The following is a 15,232-nucleotide window of genomic DNA, read 5'->3' as shown; positions in this document are numbered from 1 at the left end:
TCCTTGGAGGTATTTAAAACCTGGCTGGATGTGGACCTGCCAACCTGCTCTAGCTGACCCTGCTTTGGGAGATAGAATATGGTAATTTAAACTACCAGTTGGCAGAATATTATACATTTCTTAGGGTAATGCATATGGATACAAGGAAACCTAGTGGTTAGGCATCTTCAAAATATAAGTAAGTGACTGAAGTAAATGGGTGGTTCTGTTGCTTACAAAGAAGCTGTCACGGCATCGGACTTGGGCATTTGGTGTGTTTGATCTCTGAAGTATTTTGGCAAGCAATAACGCTTCATGTGTCTGAACCAGGGTTTACTAGCCCTGAGCTAAGGAGCATGTGGTATCTTATTCAAACGGATATCCAGTTTGGGAGCAGCTCCTAGAGAGAACTTCTTGGCATTTGGGAGATGAGTGCTGTATATATGTGATAATCTCATGGAAAAGCCTGCAGGATCCACTTGGTGTGGAAGAATGGGAATTGACAGCTTACAGTTGGGAGTGTTTTGTGGACCTGAATCCATACTGAGATGACGCTCACCCAGTCTGATGGTCATTTCAGTTGGTAGGAACACTCTTTCTTGAGGATACCCTCCTGATATTTGGATTTTAAGGGTACAAATACCAGTTCCTGGCCACATTGTCTGCAGACAGCCTGGGCTGGCACTCCAAGAGCGCAGGTTTTGGTTAAACACTTGGCCTTGATCTCAAAACAGCAGTGTTGGGTGTTTTCTCTAGTATGGCTTGAACTTAAGATTCAAACTCTTTGGGGAAAAAAATAAAAATTTGCCCTTTTCCCTACCCTGTAATTCCTGATTTTCAACATCCAACTAAATTATGCAGGGAAAGAGTTTTGCTGTATGCTACTGGCTCCTACATAGTGAGGAGCAAGCGTGGTAATGCTGGGGCCAAGAGCAGGGCAGGGCCCAGGTTGGTAAATTGTGCTGGACCTGCCAACACTGTATGAGGCCAGTTTGTATAGGAGCTACTCAAAACCATCTGGGCTTAGTAGGGTTAAACTATATTGTAGTGAAACACTTTGAAGTATTTGAGACTAGAAAAGAGAGATGGGTGAGATGGAAGAGGGAATGCCTTGGAGACCTGCGGCAAAGTTAACTCCCGGGTTGTTTTGACCTAAGTGTAGCAGCTCTTCACCGGTTGGGTTATTCCTAATTCACAAGCTGCGTTGTGAAGGGAGAGGGGTTACTCGTGCTGCAAACTTCCATCCTGGTACTATGCTGGTATGACCAAGGTTTGGCACGATGCCATGTCAGGTTGACTGTGGCTTGTTGCCCTGAGGATCAAGTGTTTCACTGCAAAGACTGTCAAACATCGCACCGTGTCTTGCTGTATAATCTGCTGACCGCTTTATTTTCTCCATTATTACATTTCACATCACCAGAGTGCAAGCATCACCTGGGGCTTGCTTCTGCTTCTTGATACCTTAAGTCTGTAGGACAGATGTGATGAGCAGCTTAATCAGGTTTGCTAAGCATCAGGCAACTCTGTCCTGAGTTGCTACAGAAATGCTAAATTTGGGAGCTTGCTATACCAGTCTCTGAGCTGGTACACCTCGGAAGGGACACTGAATGCTGAGCGTGTATGAAAGGACTTAGGCTGACGCAGACCCCAAAACAAGTCTCCAAAAATTTCATGAGGTGATGGAGACTCTACAGCCCAGCCTCCATTTTTGATGAAGCCTGTTGTCACTGCAGGCTTCTGCTCACAAATTAACTCGAGTCAGGCTTGCAGCTCGTCATGTCCTCATGCTGCAGCACAGGCTGCACGGGCTGCCCCGATGGACGCTGCTCTTCCAAAGTCGGAATCTTGTGTGCTCTGGGGTATCTGCTCTGGAGATGATGCTTCGTGGAGGAGCGTGGTTGCTGTAGGTGAAGTAAATGCTAGTTTTGGCCAGCATGAAACACGTTGTGATTTCATTTGAATTGTGTCACTGCAGGGGAGTGTTGCTAAAATTGTCACTTGGCCTTCCATGTTAGCATTACCTAGAGGGCACGCTGAGGCTACTGGAGGTTCATGTCTTATCTGCAAATTCCAGTTTATCTTTAAGCTGAATGCTCGGGTGGGTATATGTATGTTGATTTTCAAAAAGATAACTATTTGACATCTTTATTTTTTTGACAGCACAAGAATCTTACTATATCTTTACCTCTTACCCATATTTTAGTGTTCTATTTATATCCTGCATAGGATCTGTGGTCTTATAATTAATTCAATGAGGAGTTTTTTAGACTCAAGGGGATTGGTCTGGGGATCAGCAGAACCTTGTTAGCATGCCTGGGATTTGAAGGCACCGTTCAGAAATTGTTTCCAAGTTGACATTGACACTGTGGCTTTTTCAAAACCATTCTCTGCTGTTTGCCATGTGAGACTTGCCAGATGACAGAGTATTTATTTGGAAAAAGCACTGTGTGTTGTCCAAAAAGTCCCAGCCTTTTCCCTCCCAAATATTCTTTAATATAGATTAAAAATAAAATTCAGTAGAGTTGCTTTCTTATTCTTTTTCAACTGCACAGTGCTGTAAATGCTTCTGAAAAACATAGGAATAAAGTTGGTGGTGATTGAACCCACTTCCTTCATGAATGATGGAAGGGTGATAGCAATGAATTGACTTATCCCGGGAAGATCCCCCCATCCTTCCCCTTGTGTCCTGTAGGAGGGTGAATGCTGGAATTGCTGCTCAGGTCGGGCAGGCAGGTGGCCTCAGCACAGTACTCAACAGGAGTTATGGGGTGCTGGTACCTTGCTGGTACTGGGTCTGGACACAACTTTCTCCTTTCTTGAACAGTAAAATCTTACTCATTTTTCAGGTTTTATAAAAAAAAAAAAAAAAAGGAACCCCCATGCTTCCTCAAAAATAATCATAAGTCATGTACTTCCTTACATTTCAATGTAAATGAGATTTGAATGAATAATGCTAATTATTCATCCTAATTCAAATCCTATTTTAATTAGCCTGCGGGCCCAATTTTACTTTCATGCAGCATGAAACCTCTTTTGATTATCAACAGAATTGCCATGTGTTTATTTTTGAATTTTTTTTCTGCTCAGCACATGTCTTTTTAAACTGCTTAAAAACAAAACAAACCAAATATATCATTAATAAATTAATCAGATTTCATTAGCATGACATGGGAGGGCATATTCTAAGGGAAAAAAAGTCTTCCTAAATATATGCCCCTTAATAACTGCCTTTTGGCTACCAAATCTTTCTCCTAAACACGCTGTTTAAGACAAACTTTGTCTGAGGAGGTGCTAGTGAACTATTGAAATTCAGAGAGACTGGAGAGCTTCAGCTCCCTGTTCCCCTCTGGGAGTTGAGTCTCATGGCTGGAAGGTGTGCTGCTGTGCTGCACTTCACCTCTATTCCAGGGAAAACTCGGTTGTGAGCTGAAGCCCATACCCGGATGTGGACTTAGCTAGTGGAAGGTGGCTCCAGCTATGATGGGATGGTGAGCTGGGCTAGGAAGGGTGGGTTGGCCTGTGTGCCTTTGCAGTGCTGTCAGTCAGCTGTGGTGGAGAGGTCAGCTGTAGAGTCCTTCCAGCCAGGGTCAGAGTCACAGGGTGGTTTGGGTTGGAAAGGACCTTGAAAGATCATCCAGTCCACCCCCTGCCATGGGCAGGGACACCTTCCACTAGACCAGGTTGCTCAAAGCCCTATCCAGCCTGGCCTGGGACACTTCCAGGGATGGGGCATCCACAACCTCTCTGGGCAACCTGTTGCAGTGCCTCAACGACCTCATTGTAAAACATTTCTTCCTTATGTCCCATCTAAACCTGCCCTCTGTCAGTTAAAAACCATTGCCCCTTGTTCTGTCGCTTCAGGCCTTGGTAAAAAAAAAATATCTCTCTTACTCTTAAGTCCCCTTTAAGCATTGAAAGGCTGCAGTAAGGTCTCCCCGGAGCCCTCTCTTCTCCAGGCTGAACAACCCCAACTCTCTCAGCGCCTCTCCATAGCAGAGCTGTTCCAGCCCTTGGGCCATTTCTGTGCCTCCTCTGGACCTGCTCCAACAGGTCCACGTCTGTCTTGTACAGGGGACCCCAGAGAACTGCCTCCCTTGACCTGTTGGCCGTGCTTCCTTTGATGTAGCCAAGGACATAATTGGCTTTCTGGGCTGCAAGCGCACATTGCTGCCTCATGTCATATTCTTCAACCTCCAGGGTTTCCAAGTCTTTCTCCATAGAGCTGCTCTCCACCCATCCACCCCTACCCCTAGTCTGTGCTGATGTTGGGGATTGCCCCAGCCCAGGTGCAGGCCCTTGCACTTGGCCTTGTTGAAGTTCCTGAGTTTCACATGGGCCCACTCCTCAAGCCTGTTAAGATCACTCTGGATTGCATCCCTTCCCTCAGGTATGTCAGTTGCACCCCTCAGCTTGGTGTCAGTCCCACTGTCTGCCATTGATGGAATGACATGTAACAAGTCCTGATATTGTACATTCTGAAGTGTTTGGCATTTGAAGGCCTGGAGTGAGGCTGTTCTTAGAACTTGGCTGTTGCATGCTGCACTGCTTTATAGGTGCCGTACATCTTGGGGGTATAGAGACATTGCTGGGAGTGTTTCACCAGACTAACCATGGTTCCAGCTTCTTCCATTCTTCCTGTCCCACTGTCCATCCCTGCCACACTTCCAACTATCTCATCCAAAGGCAGGATTTTAAGGTTGCTACAGTAAACTGCTCCTCCAAGGTGCAATTCTTCCTGCCCTGACTGGTGGGAGGCCATCACAGTTAGATGAGAAAGCTGAAAGAAGGTGAAATTAATCCCATGGTTAAATTAGTATTCAAACTCACACATGGGCTGGATAGGGGAAGCTGCACACGTGAGGGGCAGTTCACTGTCTGTATGTGAACAATAGCCATGTTAAAATAATTGAAGATATTTCCTGCAGTGAATCTCTTAACTTAAAGTTGATTTCTTTTCCCCATGTACCTGCTCCAAATTCTTCTTTATTCTTTCTGGATGTCAGTGCCTGCAAACATTAATTCACAGGAGCCAGCTTGCTGTCAGAGATAAGCGTCATGTTATTTGCATCGTATATCCTGCCTGCTCTAAGGAGCCTCCTCCACTGGAAGTGCTGGAATGAACTTATGACAAATACAAGGAATGAAAGTCTCTCTCAAATGCACTTTCTGGCATGACTTAAATTAGCTGAAATTGCTGATGTTTTGCCTTTTTCAGATGCGTGTCAGTGTCCATAGACTTTTATTTCAAACAATGGAAAATTATTGAGTTAAATGTTGCCAGAACAACAAATCTGGGAGACACTAAGTGTACGTTAGGTGAAGGTTACTGCAATATATCTAGGTCCTGCAGTAGATGTGTTGTAAAGGCAGAAACGCACAGCCTCTAACCTTGGCCAGTCTCATGAAACTGAAGGATACCACCATTTCAAATGCCATAATTCTGCCTGGACCTTTTTGCTTTCATATTATGTTTCATGTGGATGGGCTGAACATTTCCAGTGAAAGAAAGGTTTAAAGACAGGTCATTTTGCTTGAACAAAAATGTTTCCTTAAAGACAAAGAAGTTCTTTGCCTGCTGGTGGATTCTCCCATATTTGTGTCAGTAGCTCTGCTCTGGACTAAAACTAAATTTAGAATAAGTGACACTTTCTTGTTGAAGAGAATCAGAGCTCTTCAGCAACTTCACATCTCTGCAGCCAGAACTCTGTAATTGACAGAAGTCTTGGTTATTAAACACACGGCTGATAACGCCGTCTTATGCATCTGAAAGCTGTGGTTAACCTAAATGTACAAGTCTGTGCGGTCAGTGTCTATACGTAGGTTTGTCACGCTGTTCATTTATATAACTGGTGGAATCCAGGACGTGAATCCCCCCCATCTTCCTTCTGAAGCAAGTTGTAAAGCGGGCCAGATGCATTGTGCCCTCCAGTGGCTGTCTCCCACTCTGAGTGGTGGCCGAGGGAGCCGATGTGTGATCCACATGCTTCCCTGCATCTTCCTCTTTATAGCTGGTGAGGTACAGTTAAGAGCCAACCAGAGGTATGTGGTCTGCAGATAGAAAACGCACTGTGAAAAGCTGATAAATACCTTGAAAGAATTTGTTAGATGTTGAGGTAGCAGCTTGTCTAGAAGTAAAGATTCAGTGTCCCCTCTCTTATTGAAACCAGTGCTGATTTCAAACTTCTCTGCTGTAACCACTGATGAATAAACATTGACGGTATCTAAAAATGTACAGGCTAGTTCCTGCTTTTGTATGTCCCGCTAGCATCCATGCTTGGTGGCTAGATTTGCAGTGCACCTTGGTGTGAATGTTGGCATTGTGGCTCTTACCTCTGTAATCCCCAGTTCCAGATGTGGGGTTCACTTGTCTTTTCAGTGTATTGGAGACACTTGAGGCACATAGGGTACCCCCAGGCTCACTCTATCATCCATTTTGATTCCTAATCTGAGTGAGCTGCTGGGAAGTGCTGAACATGCAGGTGTCTGAAGCACGGTCTCTCGTCCCACTAATGCAGAACTTGGGGTTATGGAGCTGTACTTGGGTGCCTTTCTGAAATAGGGGTTCAGAGCGTGAAGCCACCTGCTGCAGTAAGGCGCTGTGCTGGAACTGGAACCCTCTGGTCTTTTTTCATGTTAAAAACGTGCTATTTCAGCCAATTCTGTCTACAGCATAATGGTAGCATGGTTGCGTAGAAAGAAGAGCTATGATGGTAGACCTTGGATTGATTGCATGCACAACTGACAGCCTCTAGATTAAGTGATTCACCAGTAATCCTTCATTTTCTTCCCATGTTTCCCAGCTAAACAAATTGAACTCTCTAAATCTCTCACTTTTAGGCATCTTCCCCATTCTTCAGCTGGTTTTGAGACTAATATATTCACTCTCTGATGTTTAAGCAACTTCTGAAGGATGCAGACACAGGCATTGAGTGCTGTCGTGCTAACAAGGAGGTAAGATCACCCTCCTTGCTCCTGTTTGCACGTGACACAGCTATGGGTTGCATTAATCATCTCTGCTGTATCACCAGCTCTCATTGAGATGCTCATCCATTAGGACTCTCACTCCCTTCCCTATTAACTGATACACAGAGTAACTGCTCTCTCCTTTAAAAAAAAGACTGCTATTCTTTTTCTTAGCTGCATGTCTTTGCATTAAGCTTGGTTAAAGCGGTGGTTTTGTTTCAGTGGACTCAGCCTCTCGAGCAATCTGTTTTTCTGCATCACTGATAACTCATCTTTATTTGTCAGCCTGCAAACTTCTGTGCCATTTGCAGATTTTGTCAGCAGCCATTTTCAGGTTGAATCTGGGGAAGATACAGCCTAATTGCCAGGCCTGTTCCTGGTCTTTGCAGAACTTGCTGTAATTACATGCAATTGATCTTGGTTCTAATGTGGGAATCATTTGTCAAGACCTTTGTTACTTTTGATCCACTAAATATGGTCTTTTTTAATATTCTCTTGTGCTATTTTTTTCTCACACTGTCATGAAGTAATGAATCAAATGTCCTACACAGCCCATCCACATTATGTCTGTGCCGTTGCCTTTTCAATGTAACATTGAATTTCATCAGAAGGGGGATTACATTTATATCCTTTAATTCTGTATTGATTGCATCCCCTCAAATTTCATTATTTTGCTTGTGAACAACTCTGTAGTTATGTGGAAGAAGTTGAATAGTTGCAAATACTAGTTTTCTTCCAGTTTCCTGGAATTTCTCCAGGTTAAGAATAAATCACTTATGATCAGAGTGTCAGAGATTCATCCAATTCTAGTTTTAGGATCTTTCAGCAAATGTTGTTCTGATGTAAGCATTTCTATTAATAATGTTTGACAAACTAATATTTGACATTGTCAGAGGACTGAAAGATGTTGTATCCCCTGTGTTGAACAACATCAAACAGTTCTTCCTGTGCTCGATATTTTACCAGTTTCACTCCTTAGAGCTCCAGGTGGGCCTGTAATGTCACTAGATTTTGTTCATTGTAATACTTAATAGTGTTGCCAGCTGTGAGTTTCCACTAATGTTTTTTTTTACTGTTAAAATTGCAGATTTATATTGATTTCTATTTAGTATCTCTTCTAAAATTTTTGTCAGATAACTTTTTTTAACTAGATTTTCCATCTACTCTCCCAAAACCCATTACAAAATACATACTAAAGTCTTTTCTGGCCTTGGAAGTGAGATTTTTAGCCTCCCTAAGGGACTGAACCCAAATCCATAGAATAGTTTGAGCATCAGGTTAGAAGTTAGATGCTCTTTACATCAAAGCCTGTCTCTAGGCTAGACCTGCAGGTTGGCACTGGTCAGGTCACTCAGATTGTTGTGCCTTTAAATAGCACTTGCTTCTCAGGTTTGGGCTGGGTGATTCATTTCTGACTCAAGACAGCTGGCATTGCCCCATGGAGAGAGCTGTTTCTCTCCATGGGCTATGGTCGAGGCCAGGATCGCAAGCTCAGGCTTTAACAGGGCCACCTCTGTGCAGCTAAAATAAATCTTACTGTTAGTGGTGGGATGTAGCCAACACTGCCCATAAAATTTCATGGGAGCTTAGCTTTCAATCTGCTGTGTTTTGGAGCCTTCAGCCTCAAGTGTAAATGTTTTTATTAACATTTGAAATACATAGCAGCCATGTCTTTCACTTCTACTCAAGAGTAGCTTTGGGAGCACATTTTGTTTGTGAAATGGCAGTTAACTGCTACTTTTTTTTGTAGCAGACTTCTCAAAAGCCTGTGGAGGAGACGTAGGATCTTCAAGCAAATTCTGGCAGCTGGAGTTTCCTGGTAACAGGTGATGCTACAAACATGGTTGTGTATTGGTTGTAAAATTCTAGAGTTTTCTGACTCTTTTGGTTGAATGTTTGCAGCATTCAGGCTCAAGCTGATAGACTCATAAATATTTGGGGGTTTTGTTTGTTTTTTAGATAAAATTACTTGACCACCATGAGTTGGAGTTTTCTGACCCGTCTGTTAGAGGAGATCCACAATCACTCAACCTTTGTTGGCAAAATCTGGCTGACAGCGTTGATTGTATTTCGGATTGTCCTAACTGCTGTGGGAGGAGAATCCATTTATTACGATGAACAAAGCAAGTTTGTGTGCAACACAGAGCAGCCTGGCTGTGAGAATGTTTGTTACGATGCGTTCGCTCCTCTTTCACACGTGAGGTTTTGGGTCTTTCAGATCATTCTTGTTGCCACTCCATCTGTGATGTACTTAGGCTATGCAATTCATAAAATTGCCCGGATGGTGGAACACAGCGAAGCTGACAGAAGAATCAGAAGCAAAAGCTTTTCCATGCGCTGGAAACAACACCGTGGCTTAGAGGAAACTGAGGAGGACCATGAGGAAGACCCGATGATGTACCCAGAAATAGAGCTGGAAAGCGAACGGGAGAATAAAGAGCAGCAGGCCCCTGCCAAAGCTAAGCATGATGGCAGGCGGCGAATCCGTGAAGATGGACTCATGAAAATTTATGTCCTGCAGCTTCTGGCGAGGACTACATTTGAAATTGGCTTTCTCGTGGGTCAGTATTTTTTGTATGGCTTTGAGGTCAGCCCCATATTTGTGTGCAGCAGGAAGCCATGCCCACACAAGATAGATTGCTTCATTTCAAGGCCAACCGAAAAGACCATTTTCCTGCTAATAATGTACGGGGTGAGCTGCATGTGTTTACTTTTGAATGTCTGGGAGATGCTCCATTTGGGATTTGGCACAATCCGGGACACGTTGAACAACAAGAGGAAAGAGCTGGAAGACTCTGGTACTTACAACTACCCTTTTACTTGGAATACGCCATCTGCTCCTCCTGGCTATAACATTGCCGTCAAGCCAGAGCAAATCCAATATACTGAACTGTCCAATGCCAAAATGGCCTACAAACAGAACAAAGCCAATATAGCTCAGGAACAGCAGTATGGAAGCAACGAAGAAAACATTCCTGCCGACCTGGAAAATCTGCAGAGGGAAATTAAAGTGGCTCAGGAGCGCCTGGACCTCGCGATCCAGGCTTACAACAACCAAAACAATCCCGGCAGTTCCAGAGAGAAGAAATCCAAAGCAGGCTCAAACAAAAGCAGTGCCAGTAGCAAGTCAGGAGATGGGAAGAACTCTGTCTGGATTTAATGTTGGCTGAGTTTATATATTGTGTTTTTTCTCCTAGTTTATCATAACCAGCAACCCCTTGAATAATGGCTTCCATTAAGTAAATATTTGACTGCTTATTTTCAGGGATACCGTTGGCTAGTGATTCAACCTCTCAGAAAGGCTTTATACGCATATTCTAGGATTATAGAACTTTATTCTTCTGTCTTCCAAGTCAGGAGACAAATAGGTATATTTAAATCATTCTCATTGAACGGTTTATGCTGTATGTACAGTATTGTAGTACATTTATTATGCACAATTTTTTGTATTTGTACACTGGATCTCTGACGTTACACTTTTTTATATTAATGAGGAGAAAGCAATGGGTAGCTGTTAGCATTTTGCTAGTTTTATTACCGTGGTCTGCAGTTTGTCGTTGTTCTTCCTTGTTTTAAACGTAAAACTTTCTATGCTGCGTTTCAAAAGTGCCTTGCACATGCAGACAGCACAGAGGAGTCTCCGGTTATCCAGGCAGTCCATGGGTGCCAGTCACTGAGCAGCAAGCAGTGAAAGATTTGGAAAACATCTGTTAATGGTGCTCTTGACTCTGTCCTTTACAAAAATGATGTGCTACTTATAAAATGGAAGTGTCATACTATAGCTACTATGTACTACAGTTTTTTTCGCCCTGTGGAAAATTACTTACAGCAAAAATGTACGTGTGTGAGAGTACTTGTGTTCAGAGTAAGAGTGCCAGCCGTAACACAGAGAGGGCTCAGACCTCCCTGCAAGCTTTATGCAACAGGAGGCAAGAGAGACTTGAAAGTCCTGTAAAACATCAAAAAAAAAGGTAAATAGAAATTACTGGATTCAGTAATCCTACATGTTTATGTGATATCTATGGAAGGAGATGTTTTTGAGGTCTGTTGTTACATAACACCCCACTCCCCAAGGGCATAAGTTGTTACGATACCTTTTGGATAAAATTTCTGTCTTTTCCAAAGTAATCTGTTTAGATGGAGTCATGGTAATTTTGTTTCTCCGTGCATTACACTCAAGGAATAACATTCCTCTCCCCCTAGCCAGGACACATGAGCTGTCTGTAAGAGTTTTTACAAAGCCCTTTCCGAATATCAATGATATTGCCTTATTCCAGACTCCTCTTCCTTCCATTATGTCCGAGGAATTTAGTTCAGACAGAGCAATGTGTATAATTTAGATTTCTGCTTGAGAGACCAGTCAGATTTGGCATTCTGTGGTTTTGGCACTAAACTTGAATTTATAATTAGAAAATGGAGAATGCGGTACTTACTGCCTTTGGCGGTGTCTTTTTGGCAAGGATGCGCATTAATGTTTGAGAGATGCTGATAAATGTGTATGGTTTTTGCTTCTATTTATAATGTATTCAGGACCTTGCTCCACTCCCTTTAGTTAGGTTTTCGTGCATTTTAATATATTTTGGGGGCCTGTTTCAAGCGGGACTGTTCTGTTTTGAGGCTACCTCAGTCCTTAGTGCCCTCGTTACAGCCTGGTCAGGAACAGGATTGAGAAGAAAGGCTCTGTGGAGGACACAGGTGAACCCATACTCCATTGCTGTCCCGCAGAACATCTAAGCATAGGCTTTATGTTAAATTTAAACTAAGGGGATACAAGCACATGCTTGCAGTTATCCTCTACCCAAGCACTTGCTGAAAATATGTATTTTGCTGAATTGTTTTCAGTCTGTTTTCACTCTGGGACACCAGGCAGTCCAGGCATAGATCCCAGCTGTCTCTCAGCTCTGCATTAGAGAGGCATAAGTGCGCCCAGAGCCAATGCAGCCCTCTGCGCGAGGTCAGCGAGAGCTTTTCCTCTTCACCTCCAGCAGAGACATTGGGAAGCGAACTTGCTTTCTGGCTTTTTGTTTAGCAGTAACTCCTGGCCGCTGCTCCGGGAAAGGAGCAACCTCTGAATTTTATGCAGAAAAGTTTCAGGGTGATGTCTTTAAGCGAGTATAAGTAAGTAACACAGTAAGTACATAGCAGTTTTTAAAAGCCTGAGTGGACTTGCGGGCAGGGACAGCTAGCCAGTGACATGGGACTAGCTGTGTGGGGTGAGAGGGAGTTTATTAATAGTGCTTCCTCTAATCAAACAGGAGTCTGAAGAGACGCACGCTGCCTGAAGATGGGCAGAGAGGCTTTGCCAGCAGAAAGCTGGGAGTGTGATGGAGAAGCTGGGTGGAAAACATGTTGTCTGAAAGTACCAGGGAAAGACTTTTGGAGCCTGGAGATAAACCCAATGCCTGGCTACAATCCACTCATTATCCCCGACACTGGGGTTGTTCTTTTCAGCTTCCCAAAAGGGTTACGTTGCTCTTAACCCCTTGTGGTGGTTTCGGAACAGCCTTTCACCAGCCAAATGGCAAGAAGTGAAAATCATTTCCTCTTGCTGCTCTCTATGCAAGCTGCAGCAATTTCCTATTAATGGCTTAAAATAAAATCGGTTCATGACAGCTGCTTCACCCATTGTTTGTATTAGCCCTTTCCCAATTAATGTTCTAAACCGTTACCTGCTTAAAGCTACTGTCTCAGGTCAGTCCTGTGAGCTTTTGTCCACACCAGTAAATACTCCCGTTAGTGAGCAGAGTGTATAGAATATTCCAATCCCAGCACTGAATTCATACCGAAAATGCAAAGTAATGGAGCTGTTTCTGTTACTGGTTTTTTTTGTTTTCATTTTAATTGTGTATAAAGTGCACATTTTCTTTGAAACTGAGTGTTTGTTATTAGTAGAGGATGTCTGTTAAAGCTCTAAATGTTCATGTCTGTGACTGTATTCAGTTTCAAAGTATCTGGTTTGATTTTTCCTTTTGAAGAAATGATACATGCATTACTTTAAAATGCTCTCTTGCTTTGGCTTAATGTAGGCCATTCTGAAATAAATGTTCAGAAGAGACTTTTGGACAAAAAATACTGAACATAACTTGGGTTTGTCCCGTCATTCTCGGGTTTTGGATGCAGTTTGGGGAAAAAAATAATCTATTAAATCCAGTGGATTACTCCAGTCTGAGTGATACGGCTTCTTTTTTGCAGCAATAGAATATCTTCCAGAAATGTGAGTGAGGGAGAGGGGTATTTTAATGATTTGTGTTACAGCCACAACTTGGAATTTTTATATATTTGACCTTGTTTAGTGTAATAAAAGAGTCGGTTAGAAACTGACTGTGCCTTTCTGCATGTGAATTGCTCTTCAGTGACAAAAACAGTTGCATTAAAAAAAGAAAAATCTAGAAACTTTGCAAGTCAGACCTTGAGAAGGGTACCACTTATGAAAACATGAAAATCTGCATTTGTGCATATGAATGAGCATGCTGATATTGTCCAGTGAACTGTGCAGCATTAGCTGGCCTAATTTAGCTGCAATTTTTGAAGGAACATACGGGAGCTGGCTGCCCAGCTCCTTTTAAAAATTGCAGCTGAATGCCCGTCTGTTTTGCCATCACAAAAGATGGCTTTGGTAAGTGTCCCATGCTTTCCCCTCACTGCAAGTTTGACCTCAAAATTGGAAGTATGTCTAAGGAGGTATTAAGTGGTGTGTCATGCCATGCTGCTGCGAGAAATCTAGAAGTGAAATGGATTTGGTGGTGCAGGCTTGGAATAAAAAACTGTTTGTTCAGAGTTAAAGAAAAAAGCAGCAATATAGATGAGGACAGCGCTGCGCTTGCTTCCAGAGCACATTGTGTCCCCAGCCTCAGCGAGGACTGTAATGGCAGAAATCGGTGATGGTGACCGAGGCAGGATCCAGCAGTGATAATTGTGCATGTTTTTGAAACCATCAGGTTACCTGAGCATCCCGTAGTCTCCACAGACTGGGAAATGCCCGCGGAGCAGGGAACAGCCCAGACGCAGCTGCCACCTCCATGCCCAGGCAGGGTAATGCCGGCTTGAGCCGTGCGGCGGGGGTTCAAGTGCACGGATAACCGAGGAGGTACAGCAGGGCCTGGGCTCCTGCTGCGTCGCCCCTGCTGCTCCAGAAGGACACTTAACCTCGCCGTTATCTTTAAGCATGTGATTATCTCTGTATGAGTCAATGCAGCCAGCTACAGGCATCCAGCTAAGCATGTGCTTAAGTGTTTTAAAGTGTAGAAGCCTTCATTTAACAACGAATTTGCAGCAAGACATTCTGAAATGCTTCAGGCGTTTAACCATAACTGAAAAAGGAGGGTACGGTTGCAGCGCTCTTTGCTTGTGATACGTTTCTTGGGAACTCGTCTAATAGAAGCCATCATGTGATGGCTGTGTTTGATCTTGTGCTCAGAAACAGGCCGGGAGCAGAAAACCCCGAGGTCAAAGCTGGGATTGTATGCAGTCACCCCAGGCTTGCTTCAGTTCCTCTGTGCAGATGCACAGTGCTGTTGGAGATGCCCCTGGGTGTTTTGCGTGGCCTCCAGCTGCTGCTCCGAGAGGGTGCGTCTCCCAGGGGTCCTGTGTCACATCTGCCAGCCCTGCGCGGATGCCTTGGGTGCTCGAGGGCCTCTCCGACAGCACCACGCGCCTGATCCCAGACGTGATCCCAGCTGATCCTTTGTGTTGCTGGGCAGCCCAGCTGACAGCTCCACCTCGTTTTCCTCTGCTATAAAGGGAGGATAACGCGATTTATTTCATACCGGGTATTGCAAATATAAATTAGATCCTCTCTGTGGATTAAATTTCCTGTTGGAAGAAGCATAGGTTAGTGGTTTAATGTTGTTAGCATTAAGTGTTCCTGCCTATAGTTTAGCCACAGTTTTGTAGTGACTACACTGTTCTTCTTGTAGCTTCGTTAATAAATCAAGAATTCTTGATACTGGGCACATAACTTCCCAGCTACGAGGGTACTTTCAGAATGAGCTCTTCATTGAGATGCGCATGGTTGCTCTTGGGGCGTTTATGGTATGCCTAATTCCTGTGTATCAGATATGCTATGCTTTGCACATTGTGCAGTTACTGTGAAACAGTTCCTGAAAGACAGATCTCTTTGCGCGAGTTAAATTATGGTTTGCTGTTAACGGTGTAACTAGATGTAACCCACCTTTCTACAGCAGCATCGGAAGGAGCTCGGGGGCTTCCACTACTTCAGGGCTTGCCATTCATTTTCTGTGTATCAGAGGAGACTTCAAATATCAGTTCATCATTGCTTGGATAATGACAT

At 43.7% G+C, this 15,232-nt stretch overlaps 1 protein-coding gene across 17 annotated transcripts in view; it reads left to right on the top strand.

Moving 5' to 3' along the window:
• The window catches only part of GJC1 (gap junction protein gamma 1), a 38,343-nt gene that overhangs the window by 13,255 nt on the left and 9,856 nt on the right, over positions 1-15,232 (top strand). For 5 of the 17 annotated variants that reach the window (XM_049799465.1, XM_049799463.1, XM_049799461.1 and 2 more), the window contains 3 exons: positions 6,817-6,930; positions 8,693-8,768; positions 8,902-13,014. The exons of 3 other annotated variants lie outside the window; for them this stretch is intronic. In XM_049799465.1, the coding sequence (XP_049655422.1) occupies positions 8,921-10,102 (1,182 nt within the window). In that variant the 5' untranslated portion in view covers positions 6,817-6,930; positions 8,693-8,768; positions 8,902-8,920 and the 3' untranslated portion in view covers positions 10,103-13,014. Of the gene's footprint in view, positions 1-4,176; positions 4,367-6,816; positions 6,931-8,692; positions 8,769-8,901; positions 13,015-15,232 lie in introns of those variants that run through there. 9 more of the 17 variants (XM_049799474.1, XM_049799471.1, XM_049799469.1 and 6 more) reach the window with 4 other exon arrangements.

The sequence above is a fragment of the Accipiter gentilis genome, chromosome 5, assembly GCF_929443795.1.
Source record: "Accipiter gentilis chromosome 5, bAccGen1.1, whole genome shotgun sequence".
In the NCBI taxonomy this organism is placed as follows: Eukaryota; Metazoa; Chordata; class Aves; order Accipitriformes; family Accipitridae; genus Astur; species Astur gentilis.
The sequence above is the reverse complement of the archived record's forward strand: the minus strand, read 5'-3'. Positions and strand labels throughout refer to the sequence as shown.